This window comes from Plecotus auritus, assembly GCF_963455305.1.
Source record: "Plecotus auritus genome assembly, chromosome: 1".
Classification (NCBI taxonomy): Eukaryota; Metazoa; Chordata; class Mammalia; order Chiroptera; family Vespertilionidae; genus Plecotus; species Plecotus auritus.
The window spans coordinates 177784430-177804292 of NC_137770.1; the positions used below are offsets into that span (position 1 = coordinate 177784430).

At 40.4% G+C, this 19863-nt stretch overlaps 1 protein-coding gene across 1 annotated transcript; it reads left to right on the plus strand.

Moving 5' to 3' along the window:
* Nucleotides 1-528: 528 nt before the first annotated feature.
* ADH7 (alcohol dehydrogenase 7 (class IV), mu or sigma polypeptide) lies at nt 529-19322 on the plus strand. Its single transcript, XM_080647110.1, has 9 exons — nt 529-611; nt 7327-7428; nt 8294-8432; nt 8730-8817; nt 8916-9132; nt 11798-12058; nt 13481-13616; nt 16157-16295; nt 18588-19322. The coding sequence occupies exons 1-9, from the start codon at nt 594-596 to the stop codon at nt 18610-18612; spliced, it is 1125 nt and encodes a 374-aa protein (XP_080503236.1). The 5' UTR covers nt 529-593; the 3' UTR covers nt 18613-19322.
* The last annotated feature ends 541 nt before the right edge of the window (nt 19323-19863 follow it).

Genomic DNA, 19863 nt, shown 5'->3' on the forward strand with positions numbered 1-19863 from the left:
TTTCTATCCACCAAACACCTAGAAACTACTGTTGTCCACCACTAAGTTCCATGTATCCCCAACTCTCCTTCCCAATCTATACCTTCTAATTTGATTACATCTCTGTGGCCCTATTGTCCTTTATGTTTAATTATAGGCTTTCCACAAACTACAGCAAGTCTTTGCAGAATGAAGTAGAGCACAAATACAAATATTCACACACATCCCGAAACCGGGCAGAGCGGCTGCAGGAGCTCAGAATGTGTTTTCATTGAATTGTGTTGAACTCAGCTAACCTGACCTGTGTCTAAATCCCCAACTCTAAGGCAGATAACAATACCTCCAGCCCTTTCAATAGGTTGGATTATTCTATCTTTGTTAGATCTCTACCGTTGGTTTGCTCAAAAGTCACTGCATTTATTTTCATGACTTGCTCCGTAAAGGGTGGGGCTGCTTGGACCATTGGAAAGCCTTGGTGAGTCATATTGCTGAAGGCGGATTTGAGCGGGACTATTTATCCGAGGGTACAAGATGCTTTTATTTACAGCAGAGCGAGCCAAACATTAGTGAGAAACAGTCTGTTGACTGAAATACAGAACCAGGCGGAAAGCAGGATGGGCACTGCTGGAAAAGTAAGAACATTTCTGTATCCTCGTGATCTTGGTCTAAGAATGTGGGGTTGATTTTTAAAACTTGGAATACTTAAAAGTAATTGAGTATTTGGGATATTTCTTGAGGAATTAAATGCCTGGGAGGAGGCATGGGAGGGAGGGGCGCATATCAATGTGCCAATAAAAATGAGATAAAACAGTATATGGAAGGTTTCTTAATAAGACATTGATGGAAAATGGATAAATGGTTTATACTGTTTTTACTGCGGTTTACACTGCTTAAAGTGGTTTATACTGACATTATTAATAATTTAATCTCAGGATAGTTAGGCATTTGCTCTTGGCAGCAAAATTTTTCCATGAAGAGACTTTCCATAGTCTCATTTACATGCAGCATTCAGCTCTGGTTCAGTGGGAGACCAGGGCTCCTTCCCCGCTGTTGGGAAAGGTTTTCCTGCTGCTAACCATGGAAAAATGCTAATTCTGGAATGCAGAGCAGACATCAAAGTATCATGCTTTTAAGATTTGTTAAGGATGTAGTTTTTGTTAAAATACAAGTTTTTAAAAATCCTTATAAACAGGAATACATTATAGTAAAGTATATTTATTCTTTAAAAAACTGAATTGACAATAACTTCAGAAATAGCTTTGTCATTTTTCATTTGCAAATTGGTCAGTACAGTTCCTTTCTTTAAATGATAGATGACTGTTTATAGCATTAGATGCTTTTGTTTGTTTTATTTATTTCATTGTTTTTATTTAAGTAACTATGCCTTTAGCTTGACTTAACGTTCCTAAAAATGAAGATGTCTTTGAAGGCTGGGTAACGTGACAATGAGGAGGCCATATGCTGTTAGAATTAGAAATCATTGATCCTGGAATGAATTGAAGTAGAATGAAAGCACTCTAATTTGGGTCAGTAACCCAGCAAAACTAAATTAATTGGGAAATTAATTTTGCACTATAGAAGCTAGTGACTCTCAAGTTCTAGTTATGCCACCTCTATAAAATGGATATCTAGTCGTTGTTAGGACATTTCCAATGCTGGAGAACTCAGTAGGCTCAAGGCAGCACTTCCTAATTATAATTAATAATACAGTGTATAATTTAAGATAATTTAGCATAAAAGCTGTATAATTTTTGAGATGGTTATGTAATTGTGTGGTTTGCATAGGGGTTATGTATATTCCAAGTTGCTCCAGTGTTTCAGTGTAGCTCATGAGAGCAAGGGCTCCCTTTACATTGGGGATTACTTTTCCCCTGGTTATCTATAATAATAAAAGTGTAATATGCTAATAAGACTGGATGGCCAAACAGCGGAATGACCATCCGGACGGCCTTCTGGACGACCTTCTGGACGAAGCCCTGGCTGTGAGGGCCTAGGCAGCCACCGAGGCTGCGGGGGCCGAGCCCCTGGCACGAATTTCGTGCATCAGGCCTCTAGTCATAAATGTTTAATTTGCTAGGGCTGCCACAGCAAAGTACCACACACTGGGTGGCTTATACGGCAGAAATGTATTTTCTCACAGTTCTGCAAGCTAGAAGTCTGAGATCAAGGTGTCAGCAAGGTTGGTTTCCTCTGAGCCCCTCTCCTGGTCTTGTAAATGGCCATCTTCTTTCTGTTTTCCATGGTCTTCTCTCTGCATATGTCTGTGTCCTTATGTAGACATTGGTCATATTGGATGATGGCCCACTCTAATAACCTTATTTTAACTTAATTACCTCTTAAAAGACTCTATTTCCAATTACAGAGACATTCTGAGGTACTGGGGGTCAGGACTTCAACATATGAATATTAGGTAACACAATCTGGTCCATAACAATAATCATCCTAGAGAACCAAGATAGTGGCATAGGTAAACACGGGTACTCACAGCCTCCCACAACCACATCAAAATTACAACTAAAATACAGAACAACATCATTCAGAGCTGCCTGAAATCTGGCTGAATACTAGTTCTACAACCAGAAAATTAAAGAAGAAAGCACACCTAGACTGGTAGGAGGGGCGGAGGTGAGAAACAGGCTGGTCCAACACCCACGTGTGACTTTTTTATTTTTATTTTTATTTTTTTTTTAAATAAATCTTTATTCAGATTATTACAATTATTTCTCCTTTTTCCCCCCATAGCTCCCCTCCACCCCTTTCCCACCCCACCTTCTGCCCTTACCTCCCCCCCACTGTCCTCATCCATAGGTGTATGATTTTTGTCCATTCTCTTCATGAACCCCCCCATACCCCTTTCCCCCTGAGAATTATCAGCCCACTCCCTTTCTATGCCCCTGATTCTATTATATTCACCAGATTATTCTGCTCCTCAGGTTTTTAATTCACTTGATTTTTAGGTTGGCTTGTTGATAGATATGTATTTGTTGTTCATAATTTTTTCTCTTTACTTTTTTCTTCTTCCTCTTCTTTAAGAATACCTTTCAGCATTTCATATAGTACTGGTTTGGTGGTGATGAACTCCTTCAGCTTTTTCTTATCTGTGAAGCTCTTTATCTGCCCTTCAATTCTGAATGATAGCTTTGCTGGGTAGAGTAATCTTGGTTGTAGGTTCTTGCTATTCATCACATTGAAAATTTCTTGCCACTCCCGTCTGGCCTGCATAGTTTCTGTTGAGAAGTCAGCTGACAGTCGTATGGGTGCTCCCTTGTAGGTAATTAACTGTTTTTCTCTTGCTGCTTTTAATATTCTCTCTTTGTCTTTTGCTCTTGGCATTTTAATTATGATGTGTCTTGGTGTGGTCCTCTTTGGATTCCTTTTGTTTGGGGTTCTGTGGGCTTCCTGGACTTGTAAGTCTATTTCTTTCACCAGGTGGGGGAAGTTTTCGGTCATTATTTCTTCAAATAAATTTTCAGTATCTTGCTCTCTCTCTTCTTCTGGCACCCCCATAATTCTGATGTTGGTACGCTTGAAGTTGTCCCAGAGTCTTCTTACATTATCTTCAACTTTTTGGATTTTTTTTTTTTGCTTTTTGCTTTTTCGGTTGAGTGTTTTTTGCTTCTTTGTATTTCAATTCTTTGACTTGATTCTTGTGTTCCTCTATTCTGTTTCTGGGTCTCTGTATAATATTTTTTATTTCAGTCAGTGTATGTTTAATTTCTAGTTGGTCCTTTTTCATATCTTTGAGGGTCTCGTTATATTTATCGGCCTTTTCTAGGATATTCTTAAAAAGTCTTATAACCGTGGTTTTGAATTCTATATCCAGTCGTTTGTTTTCCTCCATTTCTTTCGTTTGTGATCTGATTCTTTGACCCCGCATTTTCACTGAATCCCTGAGTTGGTAAGGTAGATATTTGTGCTAGGTTTCCAATATGGCCCAGTGGGTCTGCTTCCCCAGTTAACCTGAGGTGGACACTCTTGGTGCACCCCTTTGTGGACTGTGTGTACAGCCTTGTTGTAATTAAGTCTTTATTGTTGTTGGTATCACTGGGAAGAATTGACCTCCGGGCCAGTTGGCTGTAAGGATCAGCTGTGTCTATGCTGGGAGAAGCCCGGTGCTGGAGACAGCCTTATAGGATTAGACTTGCCAAATTGCAATAGCCTCTGTGCTCAGCTTGGATGGGGTGGAGTCTCAGTCTTGGCTTCCTGTCAGCCCCGCCCCTGCGCGCATGTGCGCTTTCAGTCCTCCGCCTTCCCCAGCTCGAGTCTCCGCCTGAGAGTCCAGACTCCCCCCACAAGAGCGTGGGTCCCCAGGGGCTCGCCTGGAACTGGGGTTCACTGCAGTCAGAACTGGGGCTCGGTGCAGTCAGAATCCTCTGACTCCCCTCCACTAGGGAAAGCCTGTGGCAACCCCCGCAGCCTTTGTGCGCACCGGCGCGGCGCGTGTGCGCACTTTCAGTCCTCCGCCTTCCCCGGCTCCTGAGTCTCCGCCCGAGAGTCCAGACTCCCCCTACAAGAGCGTGGGTCCCCTGGGGCTCGCCTGGAACCGGGGTTCACTGCAGTCAGAACTGGGGCTCAGTCCGGATCCTCTGACTCCCTTTCACTAGGGAAAGCCTATGGCTACCTCCGCAGCCTTTGTGCGCACTGGCCCGTGTGCGCCTTCAGACTTCTGCCTTTCCCAGCTCGCGGTCCGAGGCTTCCTTCCCCCTTCCGCCAGAGGAAGTCAGCCAAGCTCTCAGCCGCCCTTCCTCTCTGCGCGCACAAAGCCCCTTTGCCGTACCTCCAATTCTCTGTGAGCTTTTCTCCTTCCTTCTAGTTGTAGAATTTTCACTCAGCCTGCTTTCCTGTGGTTCTGGATGGTGTCCGTTCTGTCTTTTAGTTGTAGTTTTGAAATTGTTGTGCGAGGCAGCAGTTTAGGTGTTTACCTATGCCGCCATCTTGGTTTCTCCTCCCACGTGTGACTTTTTTAATTGGGAGGAATAACTTTGCTGAGGAAGCCTTCCTTGAGGAGCAAGGGGTCCCAGCCCCACACCAGGCCCCAGTCCAGGGTCCGGAGCTAGGAAGAGAAGTCCCCATAACGTTGGGCTGTAAAAACCAGCTGGGATTGTGGCCGAATAACAAAGAGGCTGTGGCAGTCCCAGGTGTTCCTCTTTTTTTTTTTTTTAAATATATTTTATTGATTTTTTACAGAGAGGAAGGGAGAGAAGGATAGAGAGTTAGAAACATCGATGAGAGAGAAACATCGATCAGCCGCCTCCTGCACACCCCCAACTGGGGATGTGCCCGCAACCAAGGTACATGCCCCTGACCGGAATCGAACCTGGGACCCTTCAAGTCCACAGGCCGACGCTCTATCCACTGAGCCAAACCGGTTTCGGCCCAGGTGTTCCTCTTAAAGGGCCAAGAGCACGGACTTATTCTAACTCACTGCCTCCAGGCAGCTGCTTGAAAGGGGCCAGGGACATACTAGGAATCTAATGTTTCCTTTTTTTTTTTTAACTACAGTCCACCTTTAACATTATTCCATGTTTGTTTCAGGTGTATAGCACAGTAGCCGGATTATCACAAACCTCACAAAGTGTTCCCCCAACTCTGCCAGTCTCCACCTGGCACCATACACAGTCATCACAGCGTTACTGACTATAGTTCCTATGCTGTATTGTATATCCCTATGACTGCTTGTAACTACCAATTTGTACTTAATCTCTCACCTCTCTCATCCAGTTCCCCAATCCCCCTGCTCTTTGGGGTTCACCAGTGTGCTCTCTGTGTCTAAGGTCAAGATACTCTTAAGTAGGGTACAAAGTTTTAGTTATGCAAGATGAACGAGATCTGGAGATGTATTGTGTAGTGTGGTGATGATAGTTAACAATATTCCATTAAATACTTGAAATTTTCTAAAAGAATAGATCTTAAATCTTCTCGACATGCACACACACACACACACACTCACACACACACACACACACACACACACTCTAGTAACTATCTAGAGATGATGGATAAGTTATTTAGCTTGATTGTGATGATACATATAATATCAAGTTATAGTCCTTAAATATATTCAATTTTTATTTGTCAAAGATATCTCAATATAGTTGCCAAAAAATAAAATTTACAATCTATGCCAGGCCAGTGTAGCTCAGCAGTTGAGCATTGACCCAGGAACCAAGAGGTCATGGGTTTGATTCCTGGTCAGGGCACATGCCCAGGTTGTGGACTCAATCCCCAGTAGGGGGCGTGCAGGAGACAGCCAATCAATGATGTTCCTCTCTCATCAATGTTTTTATCTCTATCCCTCTCCTTCTATCTCTAAAATTCAAGGAAAACAATTTTTAAATGTTACCATCTACGAGAAAAAATTTTTAGTATCTTGATGTGTACTTACAAATTATTTTCTAATAATGAATTGCTCATTTTGCCTCCCCTTCTACCATACTGGGTATTCTCATTAAATAAAACGTTATTATGGACTTAAAATCGAATATTTTATTATTTTATAAACATAAAAACATTTTTATAACTAAGGAGAACAATTATTGCACTATATATTTATTAACTTATTGTATTTATTTTCCTCCTTACGTCCTTTACATGTATATCTGGATGTGAGTATGGTATGTGGGAGGGCAGGAGTGGTAGAAGTGGATGTATCTCTTCATGCTTTTCTTATAAATTTGAGTAAGCATTGGATGCATAAAAAATGTTTACTTTTATAATTTTCTGCTTTAAGCATTTAAGACCCAATTAGATGTTAAAACTGGGCTAGGTACAAAAAAGGGACACAGAGATGCAAACTGACAGAGTGAGTCACCCAGGAACTCATTCTATGATACTTCAGGACGTTTGTGGTTCCCTTCATCTCTAACCATGCTAATTTTCTAATTTCCTCCCCATTGCTACATGACTATACAGCAATTAAATACTAGCTTAAATTCTTACAGAAAAATCAGCAGCATTATTATCTGTTTTATACATTTGCCCTTGTGGATAAGTGATACAAAGATGACGGCTTTGTTAGTTTGAAGTTGTAGTACAAAAACCTAATTTAGTGAAATATTATGTTTCACTAAAAAACACACAAAAGGCTGGAAAGGCTATAGCTCAGGTCTAGTCCAGCCCTGCTTGTCATGTGACTATGGATCAATCATTCAGGCTACATTTCTCATATATCAAAGCACATGAGATGATCTCTAAGATTTATAATTCTAGTTTTAATGAAAATAATCCTGGTCAAATTAGAATGTTAAATAAAATCTTTTATTTATTTATTTTTATTTTTTGTGAAATATGTATATGTATATGTATAGACATAATTAAGACCCATTGTCATTCTCACCAATTTCTTAGGTTATTAAATGCAAAGCAGCCGTGTTATGGGGACCGAATAAACCTTTTTCCATTGAGGAAATAGAAGTTGCCCCACCAAAGGCTAAAGAAGTTCGTATTAAGGTAACGAGCATTAGAATACATAAGCCTAAAATGCTACCCCAACTATTTTGAGTATATCACTATTTGAAGTTGTATTCTTGAATAAAGAGATGTTTCTCAAATTTTATACATTAATTTTCTTAGTGGTTCTTGTTTATTGTTAAGGGTCTTGTCATGCTGCTTATGAAATTAATGCCAATTATTCATTAAAAACAGCACTAAAACTTTTATTTGTTGAATTTTTATTGACATAATTCTGATTTTTAAAAATGGTTAGTAATCATGACTAATGATTTCTTTTAAAATTTTTTGGAAGTCAGATAGTATTGAGATTACTTTTCCCAAAGAATGAGAAATTTACTTGTGTCTGGAGAAACAACAGCTTCCTGGAGTGTCCCCTGTTCCTTTGGGCATAACCTAAGCATTGGTTTGGACACCAGGTTGCTGAGTAGATGTTGCTGCCCGTCTTTGATCTTCTGTGACTTATGCACTGTAGTAAGATTTTGCTCCTCACTTACCTTCATGCATGCCATTCCCATCACCTTTCATTAAGAGAGTCCTAAGAGGGCCTGGCTATAAGAATCTACTTTTGTGCTGGCCACATGGTTACATCTGCATATCTCCCAAGAGCACCAATTTGCTATAGACAGACATTGAGATTCAAAATAGAGTCAGAGACAGCAATATTGTAAATCAATCCCTTGATGAGTGGGATCATGTCCGATGGCTGGTATTAAGCTCAGAATCTTCTATGAGTCAACACTATTATATTAGGCAACCAAACTGAATAAACAATTATAATCTTTTCAAGATTGAGTTAGATGTCCTCCCAACTGTGAAGTGACCAGTGTGCTGATTGGTGCAATGTTCTTGTCTTTGAGCACAGATTTTGGCCACAGGAATCTGTCGCACAGATGACCATGTGATTAAAGGACTAATGGTGGCCAGGTTTCCAGTGATCGTGGGACATGAAGCAGCTGGGGTTGTGGAGAGCATTGGAGAAGGAGTAACTACAGTGAAACCAGGTGTGCACATAACACGTTACACGTTTGAGATAAGTAGGGTCTGATTATCTCAGCAAATTAGGGATTAGCAGAGAAAGTCTTGACACAATTTAAGAGGATGAAAGGATACAGGGAGAATGGATGACACTGAATGAAGTTTAATTTGGCAGACCTTTAGCAAGCAAACCTTCTGATGCTTATACATTTTAGAATACTTTTAAGAAATTCTTGTATGTGGCATGGGCCCAATTCACAATTGTTTATTTCATATTTTAATGTTAATGACCAACATCTTATATCATGATGTTTTCCCTCTAGGTGACAAAGTCATCCCCCTCTTTATGCCTCAGTGTAGAGAATGCAATACTTGCCTCAACCCGGATGGAAACTTTTGTATTAAGAGCGAGTAGGTTTCAGACATTTTTACTCTTATGCCATTTAAATTGTTCCTGTGCTAAATTTTGCATTGAATTAACTGACCTGTGTATCTGATGTATAAAACAGCATTACCGGCCGTGGAGTACTAGATGATGGCACTACCAGATTTTCATGCAAGGGCAAACCGGTCTACCACTTCGTTAACACCAGTACGTTTACTGAGTACACAGTGGTGAATGAATTCGCCGTTGCTAAGATTGATGATGCAGCTCCTCTTGAGAAAGTCTGTTTAATTGGATGTGGGTTTTCCACGGGCTATGGGGCTGCTATTAAAACTGGTAAGGTAAGAATCCGGATAGGCTAGTTTCTTCCTTTTTGGTTTTTTAATGATTTTCTTGGAATCCTAAAGACTTTTGAAAACATATTATATGCAGGCTGTTTCTACACAATGCCAAATCAACTGGAGGAAAAAATGAAAAATTCAGATTAGACATTTTACTTCTAAACAAGTGAAAAGAAAATATCTAGATTTAATTGTGTTTCCTCAACATTTCCTTTTGGTTTATTTCTAAATTTTAAAACTCAGATTCAGAAACACATCCTTTTTCTTTCACAAAGTAGGTACCAACGCTGGTTTGTTGGTGTGCTAGGGCTGTCATAGCAAAATACCACCGACTGGGTCTCCTAAACCAAAATTTATTGCTCACATTCTGGAGACTAGAACCAGGGTGCTGGCAGGACTGGTTTTCTCTGAGGGCTGTGAGTGGGGCATCTGTTCCAGGCAGCTCTTCTTGGCAGTCTTCTCCCTGTATCTCTTCCCATCACCTTTCAGCTATGCTAGTCTTTGTGTCCAAATTTCCGCTTTTCAGAAGGATACAAGTCATATTGGATCAGGGCCCACCCTAATGAGCTTGCTTTAACTTGGTTACCTCTGCAAAGACCCTCTCTCCAACTACGAGCACATTCTTGAGGAACTGAGAATAAGACTTCAACATATGAATTTGGAGGGAACACAATTCAATCCATAATAGCTGGTATATAAGATGAAAACATGAATGAGGTGTTTTGTTTTTTTCTAGAACAACAAAATAAAATTCTGGCTTATTGTCTTTTTTTGGTATATGAATGAGTTTTTAAGACTGCTATTTGGACTAAATTTATTTTACTCTTAATGAGTGCAAGAAGTAAGTAGAATAACATGTAATAATTTGTAATAGGACAACCACTCCACAAACAATCAAGCAACCCCCATCCTGTGTTATGCTATCAACTCCAAAGTCTTTAGAAAAACTATATATGTTAGTTGAGTCCAAATCTATAACTTAAACTCTCTCCAAATTCTTTTTTCCAACTCCCTACCAGACATCTCCATTTGGATGTCTCACAGGTATTTCAAACTGAATAGGTATACAATGGAATTCTTAATTTTCTTACTCCCCGCCCCTCAAACATATTTTGCCCACTCCAATTTTCTTCATTCTTTATCTTCCCTCTCCATCACCTTAGATGAAATCCAACATCAAGTCCTGTTAACTTTACATACAGGGTATATTTTAAATATCTCCATTTTCTTCAATGAACTATCATTATTTTTGAGTAGACAGATGCAATGGCCTCCCTTCTGTTGTCTTAATTACTCTTCTTGACCATTTCAAATAAATCTCCATTTATAAGCTGGGGTAATTTCATAAAATATAAATTGGAACACATTAGTTTTGCTGCAAAATCCTTCAGTGATTTTCATACTTGGGACAATCTCATATCCCCCACTGTGAGCCAGCCACACCTGCCTCTTTTAGCATCCTGACGCCTGCTGAGCTGTTCCTGTATGGAGGCATTTACACATGCTATTCTGATTGTCGGAACACTCATCTCCCGAATCCTCGTGTAGTTGGTTCCTATCACTCTTACTCAGAGAACTTCTTGTTTTTCTGTCTACTCCAACTAAGAGAACTTCTTCCATTATTCAAGGGAACATGGCTGCTTCATTAACAGTGTGTGTCCCAAATCTCAAAATCTCATATCTTTAGTGATGCTTGTAGTATTAGATGATAAGCTCCAGGAAGGTATGGAACAAGTCTCCTTTATGCACTATAGGACTTCCTTATTTAATCTCTTATGAGCATTAGACTATGGTGGCTATGTGGGTGATATTTTTAATCACTAAGGAACTGTACCTCTAAGCAGTTCTCCCTAGGACCCAGTCACCCATCTATAAAGCGATAGTTTCTTGCACCTCCTCTCACCTGCCTCTGAATCTTTAACTTGATCAGTCTTCATTTCTGCTAACTTCAGATGGTTCCCTCTACCCAGAACAACAACACATAGATCATCTATTGAAACAAGGAGGTTTGGTGCCCTAGCAGGTTTGGCTCAGTGGACAAAGTTCTGCCTGCAGACTGAAGGGTACTGGGTTCAATCCCACTCAAGGTAACATGCCCGGGTTGCAGGCTTGATCCCTAGTAGGGGGTGTGTAAGAGGCAGCTGATCAATGATTCTCTCTCATCATTGATGCTTCTATCGCTCTCTCCCTCTCCTTTCCTCTCTGAAATCAATAAAAATATATTTTAAAAAAAGAAATATGGAGGTTTGATTTTGATTTAAAAAATTATTTTAAAATGACTCAGAGTTATGGTTATTAAGTAAATGCTAGTCAGACCAAAATCTTAAACAGATTTAGCATAGCTTTGTGGAGAAGAGATACTAGAGAACTTAATGCTTATTTAATCCTGCTATGAGATTAGGTGAGGTTAAAAACTCCCATAACAAAGGTATTTTATATGATGTACCCTTTTATAAAGGATTTTTATTTATTTGGCAAATACTGTTTTTGTTCCTTTTCTGTTCTCAGATCTTCTGTTTCTAGTCATCTTTGTGGAATTACCAACAGAATAAGTGATCCAATCCTAACAGCCTCTGAATTTTGTGTTCTTAATATTGGAAACACTGTACAGATTTAACTTGTTTTATCCCACCTCTAACACTTGCATGAACTTTTCTCTCCACAGGTCACCCCTGGTTCCACTTGTGTTGTCTTTGGCCTGGGAGGAGTTGGTCTTTCAGTCATCATGGGCTGTAAGTCCGCTGGTGCATCCAGGATCATTGGAATTGACCTCAACAAAGACAAATTTGAGAAGGCAAAGGCTGTAGGAGCCACCGACTGCATCAGCCCCAAGGACTCTACCAAGCCCATCAGTGAGGTGCTGTCAGAAATGACAGGCAACACTGTGGGTTACAGTTTTGAAGTCATTGGGCGTCTTGACACAATGGTAAGAGCCAAGATTAGGGGAACCACACAATATCTGAGCTATTTGATCATAAAAGGTAAAAGTCATTTTCTATGGCTTTATTAACAAACAACTATTGAAATACTTATTAGGCAAAAGCTGGTAATGTGAAACAACCTTGCTTAAAAGTCAAAAGCTTATGAGCAGGTCTGTGTGACTAAAGTTAAATATCATATCACACCACTCTCATGTAACCGGAGTGCAAGGTAGTCGACCATCTAAACAAATTTATGTGTTCTCTTCCTTGTTTGCACATGTAAATTTATTGGCAAAAGGCAAGCCCATTGCTTATACTTTAGCAAGCCAAATAGCACAAAGTGACTCCCTGAGGAGAGATGAGAAGATCCAGGGAAGAAGTGGACTTTTCCAAATTTGGCAGTCTCTTCCTCCAAATCCGTGATTTATCCAACTCTCACTCTTTACACCTGAGATTAGTTTTCTCCTATCTGAATTTTCTTAAAATAGGAGCCTTCAACTTTCTCAAACATGGCTCCATTGTGGCAGCCAGCAGCACCAGCCCTCCATGTAGAAACAAGTGCAGAGCTTCTGGCTAAGCTTGAGTAGGCTGAGGAGATTCAGAAATATAAGATAAAGCCAATCTTGTTCATGATTGAGTAGTACATATAATTCACTTTAAGATTGTGGTAATTTATGAATAATTAGTCTTTAATTTGCCATTGTTATTACATTCTTTTCCTATGGCACTTAGAATTATCCCATAGTAACAAATATCATTTTAAATTATACATTTACAGAGGCAACATGGACTATTGGACATACTGTTAGGGCCTGTTGATTTCCAGATGGTTCATTTATCAACACTGATCTCTGAAAAATGCCAACATCCATTGCTACAATCTAGCATCTATTCAAAAAACTATTAATGAAAAACCCGATGGATGAATGACCAGAAAATGTGGAGTTAATTTCAGAGATGCCACACAAAAATAACACCACTTCTTTATCTCACATTTTAGTATTTTATTTACTTTGACACTAAATTAAAAAAATAAGTTAATTGACTTAGTATAGTTAATTCGATTTAGTTTAGTTCAAATGATTTTCCAAGGCTTATCTGAAATGGTGATATTAGTCTGAAAATATCACAGGAATTTCCCACTGCACTTTGATCCATGACACACTGAAAATGCCATGAACACTGATCACAGTAATTTCTGCTTTCTGCCTTAAAGGGCAAATGTATGAAAGACTAAATTAAGACTAGAGTAGTGTTGGGAATTTTTAAACACAAACAAAAAACAAAAGGCATGTGGGCCTAATTTAGTGTCATGACTTGGGAATTTGAACTACCTACTAGAACTGTGAGAGTATGTAGGGCACTTATGAGCCCATAAGATACTATGAAACATAAGAAACAAATAGCCCTCTTCATTTTAAACTTAGATTGATGCCCTTGCATCCTGCCACATGAACTATGGGACCAGCGTGGTGGTAGGTGCTCCTCCATCAGCCAAGATGCTCACCTTCGACCCTATGCTGCTCTTCACTGGACGCACGTGGAAGGGGTGCATTTTTGGAGGTAAGGAAGGTGGATCCTCTGGCTCAGGAGGACTTGAATTTGGTTCCTTTGATAAGTGAGTGAAGCCTATTCTCTCATCATATCTCCCTCAAAGGTCTTTGTTCCAAGGATGGGTATGAAGTGACCTAACATGAGACTGTGACCACAATGATACAAAACAAGGCCCACTTCTCACCTTGATTTAAAGCTAATATTGTTGGGCACATTTTTAATATTAACATTTTCAAATCAAGTTCCTCAAAGGCCTCAATGAGCGGCACCAGCAATCTTTCTATGGGAATGCTTTTATTGGATAGGAAGTGCTGATTATATCCATTATTCTCAATATATGCAAGAACAAGTATGAAAAATAGAATTTGTTCAATCCACAATTGCATCAGCAAAAAACTTCTGAACCCAAAGCCAAAATAAACAAACAAATATGGATTGCTTCATTTTATTGGGACAATTGAGATTCACACCAAAATGACTGGCAGAGACAAAGGTAAATTCTCACTCCTGGTTGCATATAAACTATCAGCAGGATTTGATACAGCTGATGTCCCCCTTTTCTCAAACACTCTGTTCATTTGGTTCCTAGATATTACTTTGTTTGTTGTTCTTATTCTGTTTCTTCTCCTCCTACCTCAGTGGTCATTCCTTCCAGGAATATTTGCTGGAGCCTCCACATCCTCAGATCTCCAACTTTGGTGTCAGTCCTCAGATCCTTTCCTTATTTCCATGTCCTTCCAAGGTAATCTACTCTGGTCTCATGGCTTTAAGTTTATATCTTCAGCCTAGACCTCTACCTGATCTACAAGTGCCTACCTAACATACCCACTTGGATATCTGATAGACATGCAAACTTAACCTACCATAAAAACCACGCCTGATGCCACCACCTCTGCCCTATCCCCCAACATATTCCTCCCACAGCCTTCCCATCTCAATAAGTGATCTCTCCATCATTCCTGTCGATCAGGCCCAGAACCTTGCATTACACTCTTTATCTCATGCAATGAATATTTCAGCAAATCCTGTTGATTCTATCTTCAATGTATACCCAGGGCCTGACAATTTCTTAGCATCACTTGTCCAAGCCACCATCAGCAACTTTCAGCATTGTTAAATGGTCTCCCTGCTCTTGACCCTATATAGGACATTCCTCATAGAGCAACCAGACTGTGACTAGGTAATAACGTTGCATCTTATTGGTTATGTCACATAAGATTGCATCCAATTGGTTAATTCTTGGTACCAGAAATGCTTACAAACAAGTATAGGCACCTGATTTTTTTTAAAAAAGTCACTTTGGAGCAAAAAGAGTAGGTAATTACTATTTTTTTTGCAAGTTGATAAAAATTTTGCTTATTTTTTGTCAGATTGGGAAAAAATATAATGTCTCTGTTTTGGGGTGCCACAGAATTTTAGTAATTAGTTTACTAAAGAAGCTGCTCTATTGGTTTCTTTTCTCACTCAGAATAAAATCCCCAAACATGCAATGGCCAGAAGGAGCCCTATGATCTGGCCCCCTGTACCCAGCTGCTACTATTCTGTTCTCACTCTGCTCCAGCCACTGGCCTCCTCACTGTTCTCACTTGCCAACACTCCTCAACGCCTTTGCATTTATTCTGCCCTCTCCCTGAAATACTCTTTCCCAAGATTCCTGCCTAGCTCATTTCCCTTATATTTTGTATGAATGTCACTTTAACAGGCAGGCCTTCCCTGAGCTTTATAAAATAGCATTCCCTCCTGCTCCCACCTTGTCTGTCCCTTTAACACTGCCTATGGTCCTTACTCTGTCTTTCTCCCCCTGCTGTCACTGGATGACCTCCTTTGCATTTGCTTGTTTATTGTCAGTCTCTCTGCAGTAAAATGAGAGGGTCCCCATGCTTCTTGGGAGCAGGGACCTGATATGTTTTGCTTTGCTATATTCCTAGCCTGGTGCCTGGTACTAGGGTATACCCAATAGATATTTACTGAATAATTGAATTTTACTTCTAATATTCCTGTATAATCTGTAATCTCCTTACATGTCACAAATGGTCAAAGTCAATATCTCTTACTGTTTGTCAGTTCACATCTTATTTCCCCTAAGGAGCCAGCTCTAAAGAACTGCCTTTGTACAAAGCAGCCTCTCATGTTTGTGCCCTAGATGATGCTGTGGAAAGAGAATAAGCTTTCCCCGCATTGAGCATTGTGTGTGTCAGGGTGACTTCAACAAGAACTGAAGAGCAGAGAGCTGAATGGGCTCAAGAGATAGTGGCAGAACAGGAAGTGGAACTGGAAACAATGAACTAGAGATGCATCTTTCTGTAAAGTAAAAAAATTTTTCTATAAAAGGAACAGAGATATTGGGCAGCTTGAAGGAGATGTGGGGTCATGAAGGGTTTTTATGGGGGGAAGGGGGTTAACCTTTGAGAGAATGGCTTATTAGTGTGCAGTTGAGAATAGTTCAATATGGGGAAAAGGTAAAAATGCAGAAGAGACAACATACAAATATAATAAAATGTAAATATTATTTAGTAAAGTCTAAAAAGAAAATATGTGCTTGTTTACAGGTTGGAAAAGCAGAGATGATGTTCCAAAACTAGTGACTGATTTCCTGGCAAAGAAATTCGACCTGGACCAGTTGATAACCCATGTTTTACCTTTTAAAAAAATCCAAGAAGGATTCGAATTGCTCTACTCAGGGAAAAGGTACTCGTTTTTGTTTGTTTGTTTGTTTTGTTTTGTTTTTATGGTGATCTCATCTTTATTCCACAGGCTACCTTTAAAAATTCAATATTTATAAATATACCAGTTTCTTTCATATTTTATTTCTGATTTTTTAAACTAATAAGATTGATATAGCTGATTACTTTTTCATAGACTTAGTATGTCATTGTCCTGTATTAACCAATTTTTAAAAAAATATATTTTATTGATTTTAGAGAAGAAGGAAGAGGGAGGGAGAGATAGAAACATCAATGATGCACGCCCCTACTGGGGACCAAGCCCGCAACCCAGGCATGTGCCCTTGGCCAGAATCGAACCTGGGACCCTTCAGTCCACAGGCTGTTGCTCTATCCATTGAGCCAAACCAGCTAGGGCTGTATTAACCAATTTTTAAAAATCTTCTGGGCTTTGGATTTTCTACACTGGATTGGTTTCATCTTGGCTTACTTTTTTTCATCATAAAGAGGTTGTTCAAGAAATGCTACATTTTCCTGGTATACAATTTTCAAAGTGCTTTTTCAAATGTGCTTTCTTCAGATACTTGCAGGTGAGATATGATAACAATCTTCAGTTGAACAAACTAAAGTTGTGAGACACAAATAACTTGCCAGACCTTGTAGGGGCAGCACCAGGATGCAAACTCAGTGCAAAGCCTGTGCTCTTTTCACCACACCCCAAATTCCTCCCACAGAGCTGGCAGGCTCCAGGCAAACTTGAGTGTTCCTTTTAATCCTCACCCAAGGATATGTTTTCATAGATTTTTAAATATATTTTTTATTGATTTCAGAGAGGAAGGGAGAGGGAGAGATAGAAACATCAATGATGAGAGAGAATCATTGATCAGCTGCCTCCCATACATGCCCCAATCTGGGGATCAAACCCACAACCTTGTGGTATACAGGATGACTCTCCAACCAACTGAGACATCTGGCCAGGGACAAACATGGGTGTTCTTGTCACTATTGTTGTTACTTCTGAGTGTTGGGCAAGGGGAGAGGTAGAACAGGAAAAATTCACACAAACGTCACTACCATGTCTGCTCATGGATGCTTGGGACAGCAACCAGAGAGCCTGTCTCCAAGATGAAATGACATTTCACTCACTGGGTCTCTACATCCTTATTGAGCATCCGCTGTGTTCCAAGGACTTGGGTTTCATTAGCAACAGAAACTAACTGTGCATTAACCTGAGATCCAGATTCCACTAAGTTTCCCCTTGAGTGCTTTTCCAATGTTGTCTGGTGTCTCCCCATCTGGTCTAGACTACCAGGTCACTGTATTATGAACACACATTCAAACTGTTTTTAAGCAAGGAAACAAAGGGTTAAACAGTCTTCACTAAGTTAAGCCAAACAAGTAGCTTAATATGGCCAGCTGGAAACATAAATTCTGCTCTCAGGAATTTTGCTTCCAATATCACAAGTGGAGCTTTATAAACCCAAGCTCTTCATTTCCATCTACTTCCTGCATGGCCACACTTGTGTCCCACTTGCATTAACTTCACCCCAAATAATTCTTCCACCAGTACCTCTTACCTCAGCAAGCAATGCCTCCTTTCTGCTTTTACAGACTAGCAGCAGAGCATCACCTTGGACTTCTCCTTCACTGTTGCCCACCACATGCAAACAGATGCTGGGCCCCAGGGATGCAACCCCAGGGTCTCCTCCAGTTCCCCTCCCTCTCATTGCCCAGAGCATTACCTAGTTCAGTCCAGCCATCTCTCCCCTGGGCGTGTTAACACAGTAGCATGGAAACAGGTCTCCTGCCTTCCTGTATTTTACCATAGTTGTCAGGCCTTCACTAAGCTGCTAAAACTCAAGTTGCCCAAAATGTCAATGCCTTTGCATGGTTTTGAAAGCCTTTACTATTCGTTTACTAATGGATGTGGTCATTCCACAGCTAAGAACTTAGCACCTGCTCTACCCTCAGTGCCAGGCTGTGGGGATAAAGTGAGGGAGTAGGTCTTACCTACTGCCACAGTCTCCAGGCATCCAGAAGTCTAAGCACCATGCATCACCTTTCCTGCTCCCCTTCGTAGGCTTCTTCATGCCTTCTCTTCAGCCAGAAAGCCCCTGTCCCTGTCAGCCAGCTGCAGATGTTCTTATCAGAGACTCGTGAAAAGGAAAGTTCACTGGTGTGGACCTCAGGTGTGGAAGGATTTCCAACAACAGTTTACCTATGTTTCCTATAACAGATAGGAAGGGTAATTTCTTAAACTGTTCTTGTTTGGAAGGTATGGGCACAGATCACTAAAGATTATCATTTTGCATTTCAGCATCCGAACTATCCTGACATTCTAAGTGGCAGGAGTCTGGGCTGTGTGGTGGAGACCTGGCTTCCCTTCTACTCTTCCCTCTGTGAGGTCATGGGTCTGCTGCAGACAGACAAGCAATTGAGGACTTGGTGAAGACACGCAATCCTTATGAAATACATATTTAAAGTCTGATGAGCACCTGGGAGTTAGCAGGGGAGGGGTCAACAACATTAACATTTAAAATTTACATTTTCCAAGGCTGTAATAATATATTTTGCATACTTGCATTTTTAAGTTGGAATACAGATTTTTTAAAAAGAGTTTTAACCAAATGCTACCCCTTAGAACAGATTTAGCATTGAAAGATAACATATGTATTTCCTAAAGTAATACTCATTTTGTGGATGGTTTTTAACATATTACAAACATTCCTTTTTTTATTTCAATGTAAATTTTAAAAATTGTTATGAATTAACTTGAATTTGGTTTTAAAATCAATTCTTTGCATGGCACAAATTGATTAGATTAGGAAAGAACTAGGGAAGTTCTTCAATGATTAACTTTATGAATCATCATTATATAACTAGGTGCAACTGAGAAATCATACTACCAGTACACATGAAACTATTTGCCAGCCTGTATAAATATTTCAGAATACATACCTTTTATAATACTACTTAAATATCAAAATGTTGCTAGAATCAAATTGTAATATATATTTTAATGTTCAGTTCAATAAAGTGGAATTATAAGTCATTTAATGCCTGTTTACTTAGCAATAACTCCTTTTAACAAAAAAATATTTTCAGTTTGGTACAACTACACTGGGAATTCTATCTATACTAATAAAAGGGTAATATACTAATTAGACCAGGAGACCTTCCAGGAGACCTTCTGGACAAAGCCATGGTGGAGGGCTGAGGCAGAGGCGGTTAGGGGCAATCAGACCAGCAGAGGAGGGGAGTTGGGGGTGAAAAGGTCAGCAGGGGGGCAGTTAGGGGCCATCAGGCTGGCGGGGGGCAGTTGGGGGCGATCAGGTTGGTGGGGGAGGGCAGTTGGGTACGAGCAGTTCAGCGGGGGGGGGGGGGGGGACAGTTGGGGGCCAGCAGGCCAACGGGGGGGGCAGTTGGGCATGATCAGGCCAGCAGGGGGTGGCAGTTGTGGGCAAGCAGGCCTGAAGGGGGGGGCAGTTGGAGGCGATCATGTTAGTGGTGGGGGGGGCAGTTAGGGGCAAGCAGGCCCTGGCAGTGGGTGATAGTTGGGGGTGAGGAGGCTGGTGGGGGGCGCAGTTTGGGGC

Coding starts and splice junctions, on each gene's coding strand:
- ADH7 (XM_080647110.1), top strand. Junction 8,433..8,729: donor AGTAACTACAGTGAAACCAG/GTGTGCACATAA, acceptor TTTTCCCTCTAG/GTGACAAAGTCATCCCCCTC. Junction 12,059..13,480: donor TTGGGCGTCTTGACACAATG/GTAAGAGCCAAG, acceptor TTTTAAACTTAG/ATTGATGCCCTTGCATCCTG.